This window comes from Sinohyriopsis cumingii, chromosome 8, assembly GCF_028554795.1.
Source record: "Sinohyriopsis cumingii isolate HCF-2022 chromosome 8, ASM2855479v2, whole genome shotgun sequence".
In the NCBI taxonomy this organism is placed as follows: Eukaryota; Metazoa; Mollusca; class Bivalvia; order Unionida; family Unionidae; genus Sinohyriopsis; species Sinohyriopsis cumingii.
In genome coordinates, this window is record NC_142968.1 from 87,811,929 (window position 1) to 87,835,300 (window position 23,372).

At 34.6% G+C, this 23,372-nt stretch overlaps 1 protein-coding gene across 1 annotated transcript; it reads left to right on the forward strand.

Moving 5' to 3' along the window:
* Nucleotides 1-207: 207 nt before the first annotated feature.
* Nucleotides 208-22,950, forward strand: LOC149794086 (uncharacterized). Its single transcript, XM_089968045.1, has 8 exons — nt 208-419; nt 3,067-3,159; nt 3,545-3,803; nt 4,198-4,275; nt 4,651-4,692; nt 7,808-7,882; nt 17,961-18,206; nt 18,824-22,950. The coding sequence occupies exons 2-8, from the start codon at nt 3,078-3,080 to the stop codon at nt 18,909-18,911; spliced, it is 870 nt and encodes a 289-aa protein (XP_089824171.1). The 5' UTR covers nt 208-419; nt 3,067-3,077; the 3' UTR covers nt 18,912-22,950.
* Nucleotides 22,951-23,372: the final 422 nt, after the last annotated feature.

Genomic DNA, 23,372 nt, shown 5'->3' on the forward strand with positions numbered 1-23,372 from the left:
TCAATAATGGCTTTTTCACATCTCGTTAACACTGTTTCTCTTTGCTAAACCATACCATACCAGATGAAAAGAAAAGAAAATGTTAAACTTCATTTGTTTGAATCTTGTCCGGCGACTTAAAGATTTTCATTCTGTACAACCAAGATGTTGCTTGGTATCGCCTGAGTTACACTAACACCGTGCAGAGAGCTGGGTGTTGTCTCTTTTTAGTAGCCCGCGGTCATCGCATACATCCTGTCAAAACAAAAGTGGCTTTGTAGTTCTGATTCAGCCAGCTATATTCGTACGGACGACCTACTGTCACTCTAGGAAGGTTTCGAGCAAAAACGGTTCAGTTAAATTACGAGGACTAGACGTTGTGTTATCTTCTTTCGGTATATTTCTGGATTTCGTATATTTGAGCTGAAATAGAGAAAAATGTAAGTAGAAGAGCGAGTAGAAAGAATTTAAATAATTTCGGACGACATTTGTATATGAAACAAAGACAAATGTAAGTGGGAGATTGAGTAGAAAGAATTTAAATAATTTCTGACGACATTATATATATATATATATATATATATATATATATATATATATATATATATATATATATATATATATATATATATATATATATATAGTTATATAGTTATATCCTGCTCATATCGGTATTATATTGTGACTATGTGCCTTTTTAAGTGTCATAATGCCACGAAGTGTGCTCTATAATTACAATACACATAATTTCCAGTGAATAACATCCAATTACCTTGTTTTCACTTACCTTTTGTATGAATGTTCTCTGTTATACCTCCTTTGAATGCCATGAGTGGCTTTTCTTCTAAAAAAATAGAACGCAGTTATACACAATATTGTAAAGTAAGTTGGCTAAATCGTGACTAACAATTTCCAATGTTCTCTTTTTATTCATTGACTTGAGTGACATCATTGATAATTTTTGTTTGTTGTAATATCCAACATCTTTAAGAATACATATCAGCTACAGTTGCATCAATCAGCTTAAGAATGCATACCAACTAAATTTCCATCAAGTATCTTTAACAATGCATACCAACCAAATTTCCATCAAGTATCTTTAACAATACATATCAACTACAGTTTCAACAAATTTCATTAAGAACACATATCAGCTACAGTTTCAACAAGCATCATTAGGAATACATATCAACTATATTCCCATCAAGCATCTTTAACAATACATACCAACTACATTTCGATCAAGCCTCTTTAAGAATGCATTTAAACTACATTTCCATCAAATATCTTTAAGGATACATATCAATTACATTTCCATAAAACATCTTTGTGAATAAATATCAACTACATTTTCATCAAGCATCTTTAAAAATACATATCGACTACATTTCCATCAAGCGTCTTTAAGAATACATATCAATAACATTTCCTCGTTTACACTTGTTTTTGTTTAATGACTGCGTCCATTTCCATTGATACTTCGACAATGATAAAATTTACTGAAAAGTGCATCATGAATGTTTCAAAGACCTATATCTCTGTTATGACGTCATCTTACAGAGATATCCGTAAACAATGATCGGGTCGGGGCAACCATTCCGTAAAATTAATGTAATGCCTAATTTAAGACCTATTAAAATCTTATCATTAGCATAGCTGAATTGTTTGCTCACCCATATGCAGGTGAAATTCAGAATTATTTTAAGATAACAAAATGAGTATGCGTCAGCTATCGTTCTTTTGTTAGCAGATCTTGAAATGGTTATATATGTTTCTTTATCAAAGAGACCATTTCTATCGATTCCCCATTCCATGGTTTCTCAAAAATTTTTGAAAGAGATCATAAGAAGAAAAACCAAAGGCCAAGGAGTAAACATGTTAAACCTAAATTTATATTTTGATAGTATATCTGACTTGTGATATGATCATTGTTGTATTCAAATAGGAAGAAAAGGAACCAGTTCTTGTGTCTTAACATATTAAACACTGCCTTGCTGGACTAATGAAAAAATGAACCGTTCATAAAGTTTGTCTGCAACTGCAAAGTAATTATGTATTCATATGATAGTATCAAAACCGATTCTTTAAATTCGAAATCTGATATTCTTTAACCTAGAATCTAATATTCTTTAACATCGAATCTAATATTCCTTCACTTCGAATCTGACATTCTTTAACATTGAATCTGACATACTTTAACATCAAATCTGGCATTTGTAAACATGGAATCTGACAATATTTTAGCCTCGAATCTGACATTCCTTAACATTGAATCTGACATTCTTTAACCTCGAATTTGATATTCGTTCATCCTCAAATTCAATATTCTTCAGAAATCAGATACATTGACTTCATAATCAAGCATTGTGTATCAGCTACTAAATTTAAAAATTATCCGTCTTTTCATGGTTCCTTCAAACCGAGAATACGCACCAAACTACCACCTCAGAATGATAGAATGGTCATATTACGTGTTCGAAATTAATTAATTCCGAGATGACGTATCCATAGAGTACCTATACAAAATCTTTCAAGAAACCTTTTTTCATTTGGTTTTGTTGTTCATTTTATGACACAGTAAGAAAAAGAGATTTTTTAGTGTCGAGGCTATTGGAGTAAGGTGCCTTGCCCAGGGATACGCCATGTTAGTCGACCCGGATTGACACAGTAGTCGATCACGAGTCTGGCACATTAAGAACTGAGTCCTTAGCCAGACAGTAAAAATATATTTAAACTAATGGTCAAGCATAGTACCATTCTTGGTTTGAAAGAAAAAGGCATCTTTCTCAATATCACGTATTTGCGAGGTTTTATGCATCTCCCTCCGTCATGGTCTTCATCATGTTCCGGTTCTAAGCCACAATCATTTTTTCTTCAAAATTCTTTTTAATCAAATGTACAACAATCTTTTAATTTCTTCAAATATTATTTTGACTTGATGGTAGCAAATTAATAAGCGTCTATACCAAGAACAAAGAGTGATTTGAAAACATAAAAAATATGCAAATCCTTTTGGGGGATGGGGTGAATAACCCAGCATTTGCTTTGTGAATACAATGATCTTAAAGTGACCCGTCTCAATTTTAGACACCAGCAACATGGAACAACTTATCATGGAGAGACTGCCCCAGGGCTGGACTGTGCCCCCAGACTGTGTGTGTAGGACTGTCGGTGGTATAGGTCTGTGAACCTTTCTTTGTTAAATAACAATCATTAGGATATATATATATATATATATATATATATATATATATATATATATATATATATATATATATATATATATATATATATATATATATATATATATATATATAAGCAGTCATTTCATTTTCAAAAACTGTCAGAGCCTTTCTGTCACGCTTCTTTTGTCGTAAATTGGTAAACAAGTCGACTACGGTCCTGCATATGTATATCACCTTGGACATGTATAGCTGAGAGTGATAAATAAATAAATAAATAAATAAATAAATAAATAAATAAATAAATAACATCAAAATTAGCATTATTTCATGGACAATACATATCACACAAGCAAATACATTAATGTCAATCAACATTGCAGGTGTGGTGAATGATGTTAAAAGTACAGTTCTAGAGTACCCCGTTACGGGTGGTGGCCTGCCAGGGTTGACTGTAGAAGAGACAGCTATTGTGGCGGGTGTGCTATCAGGGCTAGCGGCCTTACTGTTCCTTTTATTGCCCATTCTGTGCTGCCTTTGCCCGCTGCCTCTTTGTTGCCCGTGCTGCTTTGGAAAAGGCCACGGCGCTAAAGGAGCGGCCGCTGCAGGCGGCCACAAAAGTGGAAATCTGAGACGATCAGGGTATATCTCTCTTCTTTTCTATCTATTCTCTCTCTCTCTCTCTCTTTCTTTCTTTCTCTCTCTCTCTCTTATTTTCTCTGTCTCTCTCTCTTATTTTCTCTGTCTCTCTCTCTGTCTCTGTCTCTGTCTGTCTGTCTGTCTCTCTCTCTCTCTCTTATCTATTTTCTCTCTCTCTCTGTCTGTCTGTCTGTCTGTCTCTCTCTCTCTCTCTCTCATTAATTATAACTATATACAGACGTAGGTTAGAAACTATGGAACTGTCTGTGTTTTTACATTGACTGGCACGAGTTGAAGCTAGTTTAAGCTAAATTGTCAGAAACATGTTTTAAGACAGAACCAGAAGTAGACATAACATTTTCATCATGTAGCTATAAATTTTTGCATATATTTTAAGGTCGTATGGCACAGACATCGAGTCGTTTTGGAGCAAAGGTTCTTGGGACAAAATGGATTATGAAAATCTCTATGGAGTGTAAGTTGTTTCATAATCTACATTTACAGAAAATAAGTCACCTGTGTTCTAGTCCTACAAACACATTAAAGTACTTTAATGCTAGAGCAAGTACCGTCACATCTGTCACCAGCGGCCACTGATTTGGCAAAGCACAACTATTATTATTATTATTATTATTATTATTATTATTATTTAATAATGGTAACATTCTTTGAAGTAGATACAGTCATGAGATATATAAACAGAAAACCATAGCTGGTTTACATTAATGTTTCTGTACTTACGAAAATTTTGTAAAAGTCGGATTAGGAGCCGAAGACATATACACGTAATGTGACTGTTCATTCCCACCGGTCTAAATAAGTATAAAATAAAAGTTATTCTTTGTCACAGGGACATGAAGCTACCAAGGCCGTGGGTCGATTCTCTTAGAGGGTAAGTCAAAGTCTATTTCATGCTTGGTCATATAACATTACACATACACACACACACACACACACACACACACACACAGATATATATATATATATATATATATATATATATATATATATATATATATATATATATATATATATATATATATATATATATGGAGAGAGAGAGAGAGGTTCATTGTGTGAGGACAAAAGTTTATCTTCCTTACTTTTTTATTCTAATACTCTCTGTAGAATTGAGTCCTGGAATATGCCTGTCGATGAAGCCAATAAATATATTTCAATACAGTCGGCATGTATATACGAACGTACATATATATTTACCTCGTGGCTCACTATCACAACATTCAATACAGTAATGTCATTTCGATGCCTGCTATATACCGTGTTGTCTTTATTTTACGGAACTCCTTTCACTGTGGGGGAATGACAATAATGTTTCACATGTTTGCATCTGATAAAGCCGTGTCTAAGATTTTCGTGTTTATAGGGTCTCTTTAGTCATAAACTAGTCTAAGATTTTCGTGTTTATAGGGTCTCTTTAGCCATAAACTAGTTATGGTACTATTCACATTTTATTCTCATGGAGTTTGGTCTCTTTAAAAAGATCGTTAATAATTCCTTCGCGGTGTTGAAATGGAAATAACAATTTGTTTTGCGTCTGTTATCAACGGATCAGTAAAACCAATGAACTGCAGCATCTTGTCTACGTAGGAATGTGTTTAGGTATGATTTTAAACTTTTTATTGCCTGGCAGTGTAAAAGACACATCTCATTTTGCATTTAATTTTGCAACATAAAGTTTCGTGTCCTTCAGAAATGCAATTAGCTCCAGTTTCCTTGGCATGAGCGTGTCCTTCTGGAAGGCATGTAGTTCCAATTACTCTGCATGAGTATGTCCTTTAGAAAGGGATTTAGCTTACAATTTCATCCGCATAATATAGACAAATAAAGTGCGGAATGTACCTATAAAAACCAACCGACTAACCAAAAAAGAAAGTGTTTATAACTCCGGCCACCACTCGTACGCACTTCTTGATTCTGCGATCCCCGGGTGGCCAAGTGATCTGCGATAAGGCGCTCACCTGTACTGATGATCACTGACATGTCATCTCAGTGCACGTTGGTTAGAGACTCGGTGGGGTCGACCAGCGTGTGTATACAAGAAAGCTTGATGATAGCTTCCACTGCGTCAAGGGTTCTTCTCAGGGGTTTTACCAGGTTCTTCACTTTTTTATTTTGTTTTGTTTTATTTAAATCATTCATGTTTTTAATATTTGTAACAGCATGAGTATTTTGTATTACATTATCACAAAAAGAAGGCAAGTAGTTTTCGTGATTCAAGATGTTTAAATGTTGACAAACTAGCCACCCTATTCACCGCAATATAGATCTATTAAAATAATGTGCTGTCTAATAGGCAACCTTCTTTACAACCATTTCTCCATAGTCCTCTACCAGGCGTAGACTCACTTATCAATAACTTACCTGACCTGAACAGGTACATATAAAGGAAACTGAAGGGTCTAACAGCAAGTATTCCTCTTTAAAATAACTATGATTCCAGTGGGGTTTTTTTTGTTGTTGTTGTTGTTTTGTTATGTTTATAAAATCTGTTATTTAAATATTAACATGTTTTGGATGGAAACAAACAATACCTCTATGAAGCAATGACAATTTCAGTATTGAAATCGGTTCTCTTTAGCTTAACGCAATGTAATTTCACACACACACACACACACACACACACACACACACACACTATATATATATATATATATATATATATATATATATATATATATATATAGTGTGTGTGTGTGTGTGTAACTCAAAAAAAGAAAAAGGAAGCAATAAAGACGAGACTATTACAGAAAGCCACCGGCACAGGACTCTTGTTTTGTCGCATTATGCGAGAGATAGAGACGTTGGTGTAGGTCAGGCGGTACACGAAACTTTGACACGCATGACGTCTTTACATTTGATAATCAAAGTCGGACGTGACTGCGTATAGGGAAAGGGGTGGGGCAGGATAGTCTTCCTAGTGTAAGTTGTACCCACTTCAAACAAAGGCATATCAATAGTTTATATCTTAATGGTTTCTCGCCTCGAAGCAGCGGTACTGATCACATGATTAGAACAATGGCTAATGAAAAGTTTTAATAACACAAGCAGCCTTGGGTCAACAAATATCAGCAACAACACGTTTGTATGAATATTAAAAATGATGCAAATCGATGCTTCAGCTGTTGCGCTCGTTCCTCTACCACACCACACCTCATCTTTCGATAAGGAAAACCAGTCTGTTCATTGAGTTAAATGGAATAACTGGCTGAAAATGGAGATGACTTTTTTTTTTTAAAAATCTCTTAATATTTGGTACGTCTTCTTCAACGTGCATTGGAAGTAACTTGTCTATTAAAAAATTTAGACACTGTATGCAATGTATTAAATGTTTATCATTATGGCATGCTTGAAATGTGTTAGTGGTATTAGACGGTATAATGATAGTGCAAACACAATCGTGCATTATGGGTAAGAATTAGCACAGACTTGAATAAGGAAAGGAACTCAACAGTTGAGTACCAGCTGGATGCATTATTATATTAAAATAGATGATGGAGAAAGTACAGTACATACACAGAAGATCTCAAATGGGTTATGATTTCATGGTGAACTGATGAAACCAGTTTCATACATTTAATAGTAAATCATTACTCATTTGAGATTCTGTTTATTAAATAGTTTTATTTTGACGGAAATAGTTTATTGAGAAACAAAAACAAATATATTTAGTTTATTCTGGTTCAGAGACTGCATATTTAAATTATTACTCTTTCAAAAAGTCCTAGACGAAAGTTGAATCAATAATGCGTGGTCGTACAGCCAGTAACATTTAAAAGTTTGTTTACAAATTATAATTCAAATAAGAACCGTCTTCCTAATCAACAGAACATTTAAAACAGACATCAGTTTTGAACAATGGTAGAAAAGCTTTATAGAAAGCTTAATTGTCCTCGAATTATTCGAAGATAATCTAAATTGACATCCACCCTCTTCTTTTTTCGTGCTCATCTATCTCATTATTATTATTATTATTATTATTATTGCAGCATACCTAATGAGCAGTTCGACGCTAAACTGAAGGAATTAGAGAAGGAAGGATGGGAAGGAATTGACATAGGCGGGTATGTGGTTTGTTCATATTCGGAAATATGATACACTATATCTAAAATGTGATAGCTGGGATCTGATTTAATTTCTATTCTGTGAAAGATGCAATTCATAACCAGTGTGAAATGATTAATTTTATTTTGGTGCAAGAATCAATATTTAAAATCACAGCCTTGTCAAAAGACCGAATATTCCCAGGTCAAAGGTTAAGCCGAACTCAGTCTGTTCCTTGGTCGCAGAATGTGTACTTATCATTGTCAGTGAGATATTTTATTGCAAGTCGTTCGTTTTCATTCAAATGTGCTTTCAGTCCAAAAGTATACAGTACTAACGCCTAGCTACATTAAATAACCTCCTCTGACTTCCATTTTGGAGTTCTTTATCGCTAGAGTCCTCTTGATAAGCTTGGCAGTACAGGAGTAGGTATTATCTATCATTTTAATTATGCGACAAGATTCTTGAGATAACTGACACATGTTCTGACGGCTAGTTTGGATTAGTGGGGTATGTATGCATGTATGTATGTATGTATGTATGTATGTATGTATGTATGTATGTATGTATGTATGTATGTATGTATTAATCTGTCCATGTCAAATTAGCTAATGTAACAAAAGATCAGAGAAATATCCATGCTTTATTTGCATATATATATATATATATATATATATATATATATATATATATATATATATATATATATATATATATATATTTGCAAATGAGATAAATGAAAAGAATAACCATAATTTAATGCACATTTTAAAAAATTCTGGGCAGCACATCCTTGCCGAAAATACCCAGAAATTACCCGCTATCCCATGCCGATTGGTATATTTTGTTAACTTCAATTGGATTCTTTGCTGACAATGTTTTTTTCCTGCAGGATTTCTAATTCCTAAATGTTATTTGTAGTCCAGTTTCTGTCAGTATCCCCCAGACAGATGCTAGTTCGTGCCGTTGTGCAACAGCACCAGTGTTAGATTGACCGTTTGCTTTCTGAATTTATCGGAGTTATTAAAATATATATGAAGCATGCATGTTCCATTCTTCCGATACAGAGTTTTGCTTCGAAAATAGCAGAAAGAAAACAATATCTCAGGTGTAATATGTATCAACTTACACCGCATTCCACTCAAACTCAACTTCTTCAGCAAAATGGCGGTAATACAGTATACACGCATGTTCACATGATAACCATAATAAGCATCCAGGTATGATAAAAATATGCATAAAACTGGGGGCAAACAGTGGCAACGAGTTTTTGCCATCTATTGCATCAAGCGCTATGTTTGAAAAGGCATTAACTCAAAAGCTTATGGATCGAACAAAGATGTATACCTCTCGAAAGTTTAATCTAATTTCTTTTTTTTCTTTTAAATTTTTTTATAATAAAAACAATTGTGTTTTTGAAATTTCACAAATTTACATGTTAAATAAAAAAGGATCAAATAAAAAATAAATAATTTAGGAAAATTCAAACAATAGCTTCTGATTTATTTCAACTCGAGGTTGCCATATATTACATATAATATAATCTTGTTTGTGGGAAGAATATCCACTTGCGGTCCTATATTCTAAAACACTATGTAACTAACCGCACTTGGCATGAATTAATAGCCATGCAAGGAGACGCTAAATAAGACTGATTGACAGGTCGAAAAGGTATGTTTATAAATGTACTGTGCACATTTTCAAATGATAACCGCAATGTTATTAAAAAGTATTTCCCCTGAAGTCGTTCAACAATTACGAAAGAAACTGCAGTCACAGTACTGTTATAGTTATATTCAGTTGTAAAGGGGTGAATAAAATTACTTTTCTCAAGAATGCGGTGACACAGGAATTGGTTAATATACCAATCTTCAGACGATGTCCATCATGTATACCACTTTACACACACTAATCAAATATAAAGTTTCGGTATTCTCGATAATCAAAGGTAATGCGGACCGGAAATTACATTTCATCGCTGATCGATATCGAGGCTTGGGTTATATGCATCATGCACGTATACTAATGACAATGGTAGACTATAATACCAAAGGCACTGTTAGATTATTATACTAAGGACACTGGTAGACTATTATACTAAAGACACTGGTGGATTATTATACTAAAGACACTGGTGGACTAAAGACACTGGTAGACTATTATACTAAGGACACTGGTAGACTATTATACTTAGGACACTGGTTGACTATTATACTAAAGACACTGGTAGATTATTATGCTAAAGACAGTGGTGGATTATTATAATAAAAACACTGGTGGACTATTATACTAAAGACACTGGTAGACTATTATACTAAGGACACTGGTAGACTATTATACTTAGGACACTGGTTGACTATTATACTAAAGACACTGGTAGATTATTATGCTAAAGACAGTGGTGGATTATTATAATAAAAACACTGGTGGACTAAAGACACTGGTAGACTATTATACTAAGGACATGGTAGACTATTATACTAAGGACACAGGTGACTATTATAAAAAAGTCACTGGTGGACCATTATACTAAAGACAGTGGTAGACTATTATACTGAGGACACTGGTAGACTATTATACTATGGACACTGGTAGACTATTATACTAAGAACACTGCTGGACTATTATACTAAAGACAGTAGTAGATTAGTATGTTAAGGACACTGGTGGACTATTATACTAAGGACACCGGTGACTATTAAACTAAAGACACCGGTGGACTGTTATATTAAGTACACCGGTGACTATTATACTAAAGACACTGGTGGACTATTATACTAAAGACAGTTGTAGACTATTATACTATTGACACTGGTAGACTATTATACTAAAGACGCTGGTAGACTATTATTCTAAAGACGATGGTAGACTATCATACTAAGGACACTGGTGGACTTTTATACTTAAGGCACCGGTAGACTATTATACTAAAGACACCTGTGGACTATTATACTAAGGACACTGGTAGATTATTATACTAAGGACACTGGTAGATTATTATACTAAGGACACTGGTGGACTATTATGCTAAGGACACTGGTAGATTATTATGCTAAGGACACTGGTGGACTATTTTACTAAGGACACTGGTAGACTATTATACTAAAGACACTGGTGGACTATTATACTAAAGACACTGGTAGATTATTATGCTAAGGACACTGGTGGACTATTATACTAAAGACAGTGGTATACTATTATACTATGGACACTGGTAGACTATTATACTAAAGACGCTGGTAGACTATCATACTAAGGACACTGGTGGACTTTTATACTTAAGGCACCGGTAGACTATTATACTAAAGACACCTGTGGACTATTATACTAAGGACACTGGTAGATTATTATACTAAGGACACTGGTAGATTATTATGCTAAGGACACTGGTGGACTATTTTACTAAGGACACTGGTAGACTATTATACTAAGGACACTGGTGGACTATTATACTAAAGACACTGGTGGACTATTATACTAAAGACACTGGTAGATTATTATACTAAGGACACTGGTAGACTATTATACTAAGGACACTGGTGGACTATTATACTAAGGACACTGGTGGACTATTATACTAAAGACACTGGTAGATTATTATGCTAAGGACACTGGTGGACTATTATACTAAAGACAGTGGTATACTATTATACTATGGACACTGGTAGACTATTATACTAAAGACACTGGTAGATTATTATACTAAGGACACTGGTAGACTATTATACTAAGGACACTGGTGGAATATTATACTAAGGACACTGGTGGACTATTATACTAAAGACACTGGTAGATTAGTATGCTAAGGACACTGGTGGACTATTATACTAAGGTCACCGGTGACTATTAAACTAAAGACACCGGTGGACTGTTATATTAAGTACACCGGTGACTATTATACTAAAGACACTGGTGGACTATTATACTAAAGACAGTTGTAGACTATTATACTATTGACACTGGTAGACTATTATACTAAAGACGCTGGTAGACTATCATACTAAGGACACTGGTGGACTTTTATACTTAAGGCACTGGTAGACTATTATACTAAGGACACTGGTGGACTATTATACTAAAGACAGTTGTAGACTATTATACTATTGACACTGGTAGACTATTATTCTAAAGACGATGGTAGACTATCATACTAAGGACACTGGTGGACTTTTATACTTAAGGCACTGGTAGACTATTATACTAAGGACACCTGTGGACTATTACACTAAGGACACTGGTGGACTATTTTACTAAGGACACTGGTAGACTATTATACTAAGGACACTGGTGGACTATTATACTAAGGACACTGGTGGACTATTATACTAAAGACACTGGTAGATTATTATGCTAAGGACACTGGTGGACTATTATACTAAAGACAGTGGTATACTATTATACTATGGACACTGGTAGACTATTATACTAAAGACGCTGGTAGACTATCATACTAAGGACACATGTGGACTATTATACTAAGGACACCGGAGGACTATTATACTAAAGTCACTCCTAGACTATTATGCTAAAGACACTGGTGAAGTATTATTTATCTGTTTTTGGATATAAATGTTCCTAGGTGGAGAAAAAGCCTACCAAATCAGTCGAAAAATAAAAACATGCAAATAGATGTCAGGAACAATTCATTCCAACAGCTAGGTTTATGTTCTGAATCCCATCCCGTAGGGCATAGGCCGACAACTCGAGCGAGTGTCTGTCTGACTTATTATAAGTAACGATGCCATGAGGATACGGTTGAAGAAAACCAAGTCTTTACAGTGAGACACTGCAATTTCTTGTCAGCTCTTTTAGTAAAACAGGCATCAGAAACTGCTGAACAAAGAAATAATGGCGAGACAAAGAAATACAATTGTTTGAAATGAGAAGTGATATCCTCAAGAAAACTCAATAAATAAACGAGTATCATCTACAATACAATGATTTGCTGAGAAGGGCGGGGGTGGGTATGCGTGAGTGTATACTTTGTGACAATTCAACCCAATGTTCTAAAGGATCATTTCAAGTTTTATTAATCAAATATTTGAGAACACAATAAAATATTGTTATACATATTTAATTTATATTATATGCTTGACTTCAGTCAGTGATTGAGAGTTGTGGATGGAAATTGTGCATTCCTTACGTTAGTCATAATTGAAAGTAGTAAACAGGATGTTTACTCGAATTTAAATTCAAGGCTTAACCTTGTTTCAGAATTTGAATTCCTCGTGTCTAGGTTAAGTGGGTATGAGAATAAATAGGGGACTGGGACAAAAGTATTATTCATTCCTCTTTTAAGATCAGTATGTGGAATCGTTTATAGTTTGGGATTATTGTCAACTCATTCAAAGGCATTCTGGATTGCATCATTGTGGTACACCATGACATTAAAGACTATTTTGTTCTTTTGGACTTGTGATAGGACATTTATGATTATTAGCAATTTAATTCACAACACTGTAAATGTTTATAAATTTTTTCACTTTGCAACTTAGATAAATAAATAAATTGTTGATTTTACAAAACTTGTTAGTTTCGGCTCCTTCTGTTACATAGTTTCAGACTTAAAGTCGTAACAATATTTAGAATAATTAGACCCGACTCGCTCCTCTGCACGTCGTAAAAGGTGACTTATGAAACCTCGAATCATGGAGGCTCATGGTTATCAAGACAGACTCGCCAGAGAAAGGTTGCTGGCTTGAATCCTACTATCGAACATGCCAATGTCAGCAATCGTGGTGTGCCCTATAGCAAGGTAATTTACTCCAATTGCCTCGGTATTAAATGACATACTTGTATTGATTTGCCATAAAACACCAAACTGCTTTAAAAAGAATCCCATCTTGTGCCGTACTTGTTGCCGTTGCTTTACTGTTGCCTTAATGCTTAGCCATTTCCTTCGCTAAAGAAATTCCTTTCATCAGACGAAAATGATCTCATTGGCGAGGATGTTTGTAAACTCTTATACATAGGAAAATATTATCAGTCGCAGCAGTGGCACACCTTTTGTGCCAATCGCGTTAGAATTACTTGGTTATTTTATTAATCGCAAAAATTGCTACTGTCTCATTGACACGGACTCTGAAATTCTGAAATTCCCTACTGTCTCATTGACACGGACTCTGAAATTCTGAAATTCCCTACGGTCTCATTGACACGGACTCTGAAATTCTGAAATTCCCTACTGTCTCATTGACACGGACTCTGAAATTCTGAAATTCCCTACTGTCTCATTGACACGGACTCTGAAATTCTGAAATTCCCTGCTGCACATGCGTAACTGTTGTTATATCACAATTAGGAATTAGAAATATCGGCCAGGACAAAGTTTTAGTCGTTACAACCAGAATTTATTTTCACAGAATTTATCTTCTGATATATTTTCACGAGCCACAACCATTATGTTTACTAACGAGACCGGAAACCAGTTACACCCATGCTGTAATCATAAATATTTCTGTGTGAACAGTATTGTACATCTGAATAAATTAGCATTTAGGCTGGCACAATATTTCTGCGACGAAGTGAATACATCACGATATAAACAAATGAAAATATAGAGATAAGTGTGGCATACGTGATATTTCTATCGATTATATTCTATTAGTCGCCTCTGACGTTTTCATGAGTATAAACACCTGGCATCAACAATTCGATAATAACAATAAAAGCGTGTATGTAGCAAGCGCCAAATTTCGTGTGTTCAATGACGCACGAGTCGCCAAACAGCCGTTTATCTTCTTTGTTTTAGTACAGTGTGTGCTAACTCGCAGTCAAGAAGCGCTTCCCGGGAAGTTTAGGTACGAAACGGTTCATCAAGTGCAGTCAGGTCTGTGTTAAAATCGAGGAAGTCCTAACGAAAGACATTTGATACCTTTCACCGTCCATACAACATTTTTACAACAATGCCATTTGATATATTGTATAAGGAAATTATAAAATTAGTGCAAACTGATGATACTGGTTTTGTAAAGAATATATATCATGTTCGATTGATAGCGAAAGTTCTGTTCGCAGCACGATTACAACGAAATTTTTTTTTCGAGGAAACTTCCCAGACATAAAATGTGAGAGTTCGTAGAGCATGTTAACCTTCTCTTCGTCACGATGACTTGAGAGTTGTCAACGACATCAAATTATATTCGGATTATGGTTGTGTTCTCTGCCGGATGCGGGAGATTTCCGAGTTCAATGATATCGGTAAAGACTGGAAGAGGTCTCACATGATTTCAGACGCGTTTATGTTTTAATACATCAAAAACATTTTGTTTCTAAACTAAGATATGATAACAAGTACTTACGTATGGACTGCGAACTTCATTTGAAATACTGTACAAGTTTCTTTATGATCAAATAATCAATGAATCAAACGAAACCAAAATATATTGAGTACAGTATTATCCAGTATTTCGGAATAAGACTCAAATTGATTCGAATTTTAGACCATAATATTCAAAGTATAAAGAATTAATTTCCAAAAAGTAATTATCGTACGTCTTGAAGTTGCTAGCAAAACCTATGTACGTACGTACGTACGTATACATGTATGTATGTATGTAGGTAGGTAGGTAGGTAGGTATGTATGCATGCATGCATGTCTGTGTCTGTCTGTCTGTCTGTCCGTATGTATGTACGCACATACACACGCATGTATGTATGTATGAATCTAATAGTTTTTGTGGTACCTCAGCACAGCTGAACTCTGATGGCAAGTTTTGGTGTTTTCGATATGGAAAAATCAAGCTTATGCCATCAAGACATGTGGCAACATGATGGTACACGGATGCTACAACTGTTGCGCCATTGAGCAGTTGCTGCACGAACTTTCTGATGCGTTCTTTGAATAAAAAAAAGCAAAACATTTATTGTTGGTCTGGATATAGAGTCCATTACAAATGACACCTCCAACAAATTAGTATAATCAGTTATTGTCCAAGTTTTTCACACGGACCCAGTATAACTTAGACTTACTCGAGTATATTTTTAAAACAGTTAAAAACCAATGAGACTGGTCGGTCCGGATAATTATGTTGGCGTTTGACGAGGCATTCTATTGAATGACAATATATATATATATATATATATATATATATATATATATATATATATATATATATATATATATATATATATATATATATATATATATATAATTGGGGAGATGTGGTTTGGAGGATCTTAATGTTAAAGATTGCCTAGCCATACACGGAGCTAAACAATGAGTCGAAGAGTACATATGGAGTATAGAAGGCCATACACGGAGTTAAACAATGAGTCGAAGAGTACATATGGAGTATAGAAGGCCATACAACTGAATCAACTGACTACACAAACTTAATTAAGAAGCCATGTAAAGACTTCAACAAAAGTCAGTTTTTCAGTGACTAGAGAAAAGTTTTGGAGATATGTGAAGCTAAATTTGAGAGATCAGGCCTCGATGTAGATCATTTTGAAGAAATCACTAGTAACATCCAATAATTAAGTAAGAAACTGCTAGGAATCATAGTCTCTGCTCTTGGCACTACATCCAGTTTTATGGATGAAAACAATTAAGGAATCTAAAACATTTATGTTTGGGTAAAACATCTAAGCAATTGTTCATATTATTTTCTCCCACACAAGGGGAGAAATATATGGACTCTGCATCGGTTAGTTCTCGGTCAAATGGTATCATATGTCTTTACTCTTGACCGAATCAATTATACCAGATTGGCAACAATCTATCTCTCTGGCACGGTCCTTTATGAATTTCTTGATGAAAATTTTTCCCTAAAAAGATTCGAGAAATTATCTATTTGTTCGAGTTAACTTATATGGGATCAAAACAAGGTAGAAATCGAGAAAGTAAGCTAAGACTCTGATCTTAGTCAGAGGCCTGGATCTTTGAATACAAGCATGGATATGTTCGTAATGCACTGATATGAATTCATTTCCATTAATGCCAGAATTTCTTACTGAAACTGGTGTAAAGAAAATATAATGCTACATATCAAGCATTGCTATTGCGAACCACGTGACCCAGGATATTTGTTCCCATTGGACTCTAATCAGGATGTAATTCAACCAGTGGAAATTAAGGAGTGGGACTGTTCGATCCTTTTAAGTGTTTTAAAAGAAATATCCTAAACTGTTTGTATTCAACTGTCTTGAAAGTATCTCACAATTGGAGAATAATTTGAACTTCTTACTGAACATTTGGTAATAACAATAATGTAGTCAACCTGTGGCAGTTTCCATGCTGCTTTGTATTCCATGAATTTGGGTTAGGTGGGTCCATAGCGAAGCCATACCTTTCCCAAAGGTGTTGATTGGGACATATGCTTAGCTTCAAAACGTTGTTTACACCTTGCGTGGTTGGGACTGGGGAACCGAGATTCTAATATATTCAGATATAGGTTATAACTTAAGAACTGCTAAACTTCTACTGTTTTAGTCTTTCCTTTCATTTCAATTTTGTCTTATTTTTAAAATGGGTTATATCATGCTACGAGGTGGAAGGGGGGGTGGGTGGGTTGGCAGGTGTGTGTCTCTAAAAACAGATCCATTCATTAAAAAACAGTGTTCTTGTATAGTAACTTTTAATATCCATCCTTTTAATAATCGGACAGTAAAGCATTGAAGTAACATATTCTAACTGTCATTAAGCATTGCAGTGATTCTCAGTATCAAACACCTCACAGGTAGGTTTACGTCGCCTTGCTCTGTATTACCGTTACGAATGGATGCTTGGTTCTGCATCATTACGTTAATATCACTTTGACTTGAACCAACGTGTCTACTGTTATAAGTGGCCAGTTCTGCTTTCTAGCCGACTATTGGTATTTCACTGGCTACATATTGTGCAGTGACTACATGAGGTGTACATGCCTCACATCAGTTTCACAAGACAAAAAGACCAAATTCACAAATATATCCAAATCTTTAATTATTACACAATAATGGCTCAAAAAGACACACCATAGCCTTAAGTTGAGACATTTGTCAAGGGCCAATTTACGAAACTGTCCCCGACCATCTGAAACAATTGCGGCTGACGAGAGCAATACTATCTTTATGAGACATTAGCACATGATCGACTTACGGTATTTGTCCATACAGAGATCAAAGGGATGGCGTCGGCAGATCTGAGGGTATGGAGGCAATGGCTCAGTCGGGAGAGATGGTGTTCGCTGGAAGAGGTGGAAACTCGAGGATGAACAGTTCCAGCTTTAAACAAGGTGGCTCCGGAGCCGATGGGGATGAGGAAGTCATCACAGAATATGCACAAACACGACGCATCGATGTGCACATTGGCCGACTTAATGAGGACGAGATTGAAAAATACTACGAGAAGGAGTATGCTCAGTAAGTATATTTTACAATGTTCATAGGCCGATTAGGCTTTGTGGTAAATTGGTTCTATCAATATAATGTTATGTTTGATTTATTAAAGGATGATATGCAACGTAATGGCAAACTATTTTTAAAAATGAATGAACAGACTTGTGAATGCTCCAATTCACGGTCAAGTAAAAACAATTTTCACTGTTGAATCTGTTGAAGATCGACACATTTCGTGTCATAAATCATAAATTTGCATCTGCTTCCTCATAAGAATAATACAGTAGATGAGTATGTCCTCTTTCCCCATACGCTAGTTCTTTGTTTGATATTTTTTTTAAACTATTTTTCCTCTGGCCTTCTAACACCGTCATGGAATTCAATGTAACCAGTAACAGCATCATTCAATTTATTTATTTATTTTTGACGCACTGTTAATTTATGATGGAAATTTCTAAGTCGGTGACCAAACGATACTGAAGTTCCAAAATATTGAGCTTTTGCTCCTGAATGTCAACATGTTTGAATTTTTTGTTTTCTTGTGTTATTCTTTAAGCTAACCATGTTAATTTTAGAGGTAATTTAAATAAGGCAGTCCAATTCTAGTTCCAAGCTAAAATGATATTTAACTCGTTTGGCAGAGACTTTTCGAAGGACAACTTTATGAAGATTTACCAGTCGTACAGAAAGATGGTCGGTGGCACCGACAGAAACGGACATCCTTTCTGATGCGCATGTGTACAGCCAATCGATGATCCTCCACAAATTCAAAATGGTTACACAGTTACTTCTCACGGTTGTTCTTGATGTCAATTACGTTGTATCTAAGATTAAAACTATATATAAAAGATGGTTTTAATAATAATATTGTGTAACCATTGATGCACAGTTTATCATTTCTATGTTCATAAATTTGTTCACTTTGCTTAGGGCTGTTGGACTTAGCATAAATATTTCCGTTCTTTGTACATTATTAATTTCGAAATGTGGAAGTTGCATGCATTTTTACCTGTCATCCATTGCTGATATAGAAATATATGTTAATTATGCATTACAACATTACATTCTTATTCCATGCTTACGCCATATGTAACTAAGCAAGAATTTGACGGAATTATTAATGTTTCAAAGTCAAAGTATGGTTTCGGTATCATATATTTTAAACATTTTCTCACATCAAATGATTATATCCATCCCATTTATAGCTTCTGTGTAACACTGTGCTTTTACATTCCAAATGATCAGCTGGGACGATTATTTTGAGGTTTGTAGCAACATTTTCATAGAAAACTCTCTCTGCAAGGTATTCTGAATATTGTACGCTTTGAATGAACTCATTCCCTACCCTTATAGTTAGATGTTTATTTACGCTGTGCCCCCAGAAATTCTTGTCCTGAATTTGAACAGTTATCAGCCATCTGTGATTTCGGGGAGAAGGTGTTTCTCTTATATGATTAGGTCCCAACTGTATATAGAAAAAGACTTTTTACAAAAGTTAAAAATCAAATTATTGAGATAATATGTTAACGAGCCAGGTGATGTTTTCCTCTCACAGATTGACATAGTTCCTTCACTTTTAATATTTAGAAAACAAAGTTCATGACATGAAATGTTTTTCTAAAGCAATGTTCGGTTTGACAATTTATTTGTTTATACCAACCACTCAATGACATAATCTGCAAGCATTTATAACAAAAATGATATTATTTTGACAACATAACTTAAAAAGAAAGGACAGAGACGAAAAACAATGCGAGATAAGAAATGTGTTGGACCAGATTTTCTGGTGGTAGCCTATCGGATTCAGGAGACCTAAATGACTTTGACCTCCATTTCTGATGAATTTATACATCATGTGATGGTTACTTATGGGTCTATAGTTAAAGGTAGGTAACTGAAGAAGAAAAAAACCACACGTGAAAACGAGGTCTATACTGTTTGAATTTACGTCTTAATGGTCCGAATTACTGTATGTGGCTTCGATATATGGACAATTATATACGTTTTCTGGATTGTAGCATTTTGAGTGTGAATAATTGGGAAGATATATTATTGCAGGAATGAAAAATGTTTAGTTAGATGGAACGAAAAAAATGTAAAGAAATAAAAATATTTCTTGGACGTGTTATCTGTTCATTTACGATTAATTGTTCGCGTACATGACGTTTCTTTCTTCCTACTCACATATGTGAACTCTGATAATTGGAAATGCTAATTTAATCTGTAAATTACCAGATTTATTCACACTTGCCATACACATTCGGCTTTAAATTACCAGATTTATTCACTCTTGCCATACACATTCGGCTTTAAATTACCAGATTTATTCACACTTGCCATACACATTCGGCTTCATGTTACCAGATTTATTCACACTTGCCATACACATTCGGCTTTATGTTACCAGATTTATTCACAATTGCCACACACATTCTGCTTTAAATTACCAGATTTATTCACACTTGCCATACACATTCGGCTTCATGTTACCAGATTTATTCACACTTGCCACACACATTCGGCTTTAAGTTACCAGATTTATTCACATTTGCCATACACATTCGGCTTTAAATTACCAGATTTATTCACACTTGCCATATTCATTCGGCTTTAAATTACCAGATTTATTCACACTTGCCACACACATTCGGCTTAAAATTACCATATTTATTCACACTTGCCATACACATTCGGCTTTAAATTACCATATTTATTCACACTTGCCATACACATTCGGCTTTAAATTACCAGATTTATTCACACTTGCCATATTCATTCGGCTTTAAATTACCAGATTTATTCACACTTGCCATACACATTCGGCTTTAAATTACCAGATTTATTCACACTTGCCACACACATTCGGCTTAAAATTACCATATTTATTCACACTTGCCATACACATTCGGCTTTAAATTACCAGATTTATTCACACTTGCCATACACATTCGGCTTTAAATTACCAGATTTATTCACACTTGCCATATTCATTCGGCTTTAAATTACCAGATTTATTCACACTTGCCATACACATTCGGCTTTAAATTACCAGATTTATTCACACTTGCCACACACATTCGGCTTAAAATTACCATATTTATTCACACTTGCCATACACATTCGGCTTTAAATTACCATATTTATTCACACTTGCCATACACATTCGGCTTTAAATTACCAGATTTATTCATACTTGCCATATTCATTCGGCTTTAAATTACCAGATTTGTTCACACTTGCCATACACATTCGGCTTTAAATTACCAGATTTATTCACACTTGCCATATTCATTCGGCTTTAAATTACCATATATATTCACACTTGCCATACACATTCGGCTTTATGTTACCAGATTTATTCATTCTTGCCATGCACATTCGGCTTTGAGTTACCAGACTCATTCACACTTGTCACACACATTCGCCAAAAATTACCAGATTTGTTCACACTTGCCATACACATTCGGCTTTAAATTACCAGATTTGTTCACACTTTTTACACACATTCGGACTGAACGTTTCCCAGTGTAACAAGGACCAGAGTGTCTTGTTTAGCTATGACTGTTTTTGTGTTGTTTTTTAAAGTTGTTTTTGACGGGGGATACCTACACACCTGAACACTTCGGACAATTCAATCACTACTATGCACCAATGAGAATTAATAAAAATGAATTACGGACTTGTTATTGCAATGTGTTTCACTTATAATCTAGTATGTGTAGTTACAAGTAGTGTTTAAGCGATACTAATGGTATAAATATTAAGTTTCATTGTAAACAAGTAGGTAAACGTATTTAGACATACACAAGTTATATATCAGCATATACATGTACATGATCTTTTAAAAATTGGAGTCTGCTTCGTAAAAATGTCGAGCTCTCTGAATTAGCGCCCAATAAAGTTTTGTATTTTTGTAGACATTAAGCGTTATGCTTCAATCAGAAGACGAAATTGTAAATTTTAGTGTGCTTTATATCGACTTACTTGTATTATGAAAAATGATATAAAAAACGAAGGTATACCTATTCAAATGAAAAATTCAAAGAGCGAACAAGCTCCTAATCTAAAACTGGATTTGAGCTGAAAAAGTTAAACATCAGCAGTGGAAAAGATCATCAAAATGTAACGTTTTCAGACTTATTAAAACTGTGAAGCTTAAAAGCCAATTTGTTAAGTAAAATTTACTCCCCCAAATCACCATTCAAATTAAGGAGGAGATTGTCCACAATTATTGACTGTATTACCGCCCTTGATTACGGATCGATTAGCTCTTGCGTGCAATGTCATTCCTCAACAACCTGACCGGCCACACAAGCAAACTACTTCAGAGGTTGAGGGAGGCCCAGGTCACATCGAGAGTCTGAGGCCCCTAGGCTCTGGTTATATTAAAATTTTGAAATGAATCGAACGCTTAAACAAACACATATAATTTAATATATAGTAATATGAAAGACAACGAAGTAAACAACGAGAGTATTAAAGAAATGTATACATCAAGTGATGGTTACTTATGAGTCTATAGTTAAGGGTAGGTAACTGAAGAAGAAAAAAAAAAACACACGTGAAAACGAGGTCTATACTGTTTGAATTTACGTCTTAATGGTCCGAATTACTGTATGTGGCTTCGATATATGAACAATTATATACGTTTTCCGGATTGTAGCATTTTGAGTGTGAATAATTGGGAAGATATATTATTGCAGGAATGAAAAATGTTTAGTTAGATCGAACGAAAAAAATTTGTAAAGAAATAAAAATATTTCTTGGGCGTGTTATCTGTTCATTTACGATTAATTGTTCGCTTACATGACGTTTCTTTCTTCCTACTCACATATGTGAACTCTGATAATTGCAAATGCTAATTTAATCTAAATATAACTGGTTACAACCCGAGACCCCTTAGGAGTTGAGGCACGGGCCATATGACTCCCCCTCCCCCAATTGAGGCTGGTCATAAGTGTATTAGTTGCATTGTTATTTCACATAAATATGACAGTATATAATCACACATCGTGATAAAAGAAGAAAACGAGATGACTAATATTTTCCGTTTTTATGTTCATAATAAGTAAATATGTCTCAAATATAAAAAAAAGTCGAGCAATTTTTGGGACATGTTTGAATATCTATGAGCTACATTTACCTTTCACTAATTAATTTTCGGATTTAAAAAAGAAACTGTGGGCAATG

Bases quoted from the DNA above. Each gene is read 5' to 3' on its own strand.
- LOC149794086 (XM_089968045.1), top strand. From the start codon at position 3,078: ATGGAACAACTTATCATGGAGAGACTGCCCCAGGGCTGGACTGTGCCC. The intron at 3,160-3,544 runs GTCTGTGAACCT...TCAACATTGCAG, and splicing joins TAGGACTGTCGGTGGTATAG to GTGTGGTGAATGATGTTAAA. The intron at 3,804-4,197 runs GTATATCTCTCT...ATATATTTTAAG, and splicing joins GGAAATCTGAGACGATCAGG to GTCGTATGGCACAGACATCG.